A 2,121-nucleotide genomic window follows, 5' to 3' on the forward strand; every position below is an offset into this window, starting at 1 on the left:
CTCCCCAGCCCAGCCCTGACTGCCACTACGGGGCCCGGGGGGCGCGAGGGGGCCTTCGGCCTCGCCAGCACTTGGCCGCAGCCTTCACCATCCTCTACGTGCTGGAGCAGCTCTTCCTGCCCTACTCCCACTTCATCACCCAGGTGGGCACGGGGGGACTGGGGAGACGGTTTGGGGACATGGGGGTGGTGTGAGAAGAGTAAGAAAGAGTTTGGGGACACGGGGAGGGGGTTGGGGGATGTGGAGGGCATTTGGGGGCACGTAGGGGACATTTTGTGGCGTTGTGGGGGGGCACTTAGGGTGGTAAAAGGGGGCTGGTGGTAGGTATGGGGATCCCTGTCCCCTCCTTGTCCCCTGGGGTGGGGACACCCCTGTGCTCTGTGACCCCCCCGTGTCCCCCCAGGGCTACAACAATTGGACCAACGGGCTCTACGGCTACTCCTGGGACATGATGGTGCACTCCCGCTTCCACCAGCACGTCAAGATCACCTACAGGGATGGGCTCACCGGGGAGGTGGGCTACCTGAAACCAGGGGTGAGTGAGCCCTGGCGGCACCTGAGACTGGGGTGAGCCAGGCCCTGGGGTGGGGAGGGATGGGGGGCTCTGATCAGTCTAAATAAACTCAGTGTTTTGAGCCAACAGCCCCCGGGCCTCAGTTTCCCCAGTCCCTCATTTTCTCGCCGTGCCTCAGTTTCCCCCTGGTGACCCCCCCATTTCTCCCAAGTTCAGGGACTTCCCCCGTGGGCCCCCCACTGTGCCTCAGTTTCCATCATCCCTCATTTTCCCCCTGTGCCTCCATTTCTGCCCGTGTTTCCCCATCACCTCTCACCCATGGGACACCCCCTGGCCTTCATTTTCCCCTATTCCTCGTTTCCCCGCCGTCCCCCATTGTGGTCCCCGTGCCTCAGTTTCCCCCCGGTCCCCGCAGGCGTTCACGCAGAGCCGGCGCTGGCGGGACCACGCGGACATGCTCAAGCAGTACTCGGCCTGCCTGAGCCAGCTGCTGCCGCGCTACAACGTCACCGAGCCCCAGATCTACTTCGACGTTTGGGTGTCCATCAACGAGCGCTTCCAGCAGAGGTGGGGGACAGGACAGGGGCCGTGGGGGGCCTGCGGGTGGGTCTGGGCTGGGGCACGCGAGCCCCGGGGCACCTCGTGCTGTGGGTGCTGTCGCTGCAGGCAGAGAGGCCTTTGGGGTACCCGGGATCTTGTGGGGGCCACATGGGATTCTGGAGGGATACCCGGGGTTTTGGGCGACATGGGGACGCAGGGCTTGGCTGCACAGGGTGGGGGACCCGCGGGTGGAGCTGGTGTGGGAGCTGTGGGCCCACAGCTGTGGGTGCTGCTGCTGGTGGAGCTGCTGCTTCCAGCCGAGGTTGGGGAGGACACAGGGATAGGTGGGGGTGCTGGTGGTTTGTCTGCACAGGTGGACCTGTTGTGTATCCCCCACGCCATGGGTCCTATAGTCCCACAGGATTTGGGGGTGCTGAGGGGTGTTGACACCTCATTCCCCCAGACTTGTGGACCCCCGGGTGGACCTGGTCCGTGCTCCGTGGTCCCCATGGACCCCCACGCCGTGGCTGCTCCCGCTGCTCGTGGATCTCTCTCCGTGGCGTCAGCAGCTGCAGGAGATGGAGGCGCAGCTGGATGGACACACGGACACCGTGTTCATTGCAGACTTCCCCGGTGCGGCCCTAGGGGCCCTGGGGGTCGGGTACAGGGCACTTGTGGGGCCAGGGGTTACAGAGCATGGAGGGCGGTCAGCAGTGGGTACAGGGAACGAAGGGTCCCAGGGGTTCAGGGGTTGGGTACAGGGCGTGGGGGAATCCTGGGGTTGAGGGGGGTTGTGGGGTACAGGGCACAGGAGTGTCCGGGGGTTCAGGGTGGGGGCACAGGGCCGGGGGCTTCAGGGTGGGGGTACAGACCCAGCTCTGTTCCAGGCCTGTACCTGGAGAACTTCGTGAGCGAGGACCTGGGGAACACGAGCCTGCGGGTCCTGCGGGGGAAGGTGCTGGTGGAGCTGGTGGAGCAGCAGCAGAACCACTGTCTGCAGGAGGGTGAGGGGATGCAGGTGAGGCTCGGGGGGACCCCGGGGGGCCTGGGGGTGCCTGGGGGTGCTG

At 65.5% G+C, this 2,121-nt stretch overlaps 1 protein-coding gene across 1 annotated transcript in view; it reads left to right on the top strand.

The window, feature by feature from the left end:
* Window positions 1-2,121, top strand: part of GGCX (gamma-glutamyl carboxylase) — a 7,583-nt gene that overhangs the window by 2,937 nt on the left and 2,525 nt on the right. Inside the window, exons 6-10 of the mRNA XM_017744688.1 lie at window positions 9-143; window positions 404-535; window positions 930-1,081; window positions 1,518-1,687; window positions 1,942-2,085. Of these exons, the coding sequence (XP_017600177.1) occupies window positions 9-143; window positions 404-535; window positions 930-1,081; window positions 1,518-1,687; window positions 1,942-2,085 (733 nt within the window). The remainder of the gene's footprint in view (window positions 1-8; window positions 144-403; window positions 536-929; window positions 1,082-1,517; window positions 1,688-1,941; window positions 2,086-2,121) is intronic.

Source organism: Corvus brachyrhynchos, unplaced genomic scaffold, assembly GCF_000691975.1.
Source record: "Corvus brachyrhynchos isolate BGI_N302 unplaced genomic scaffold, ASM69197v1 scaffold119, whole genome shotgun sequence".
NCBI lineage: Eukaryota > Metazoa > Chordata > Aves > Passeriformes > Corvidae > Corvus > Corvus brachyrhynchos.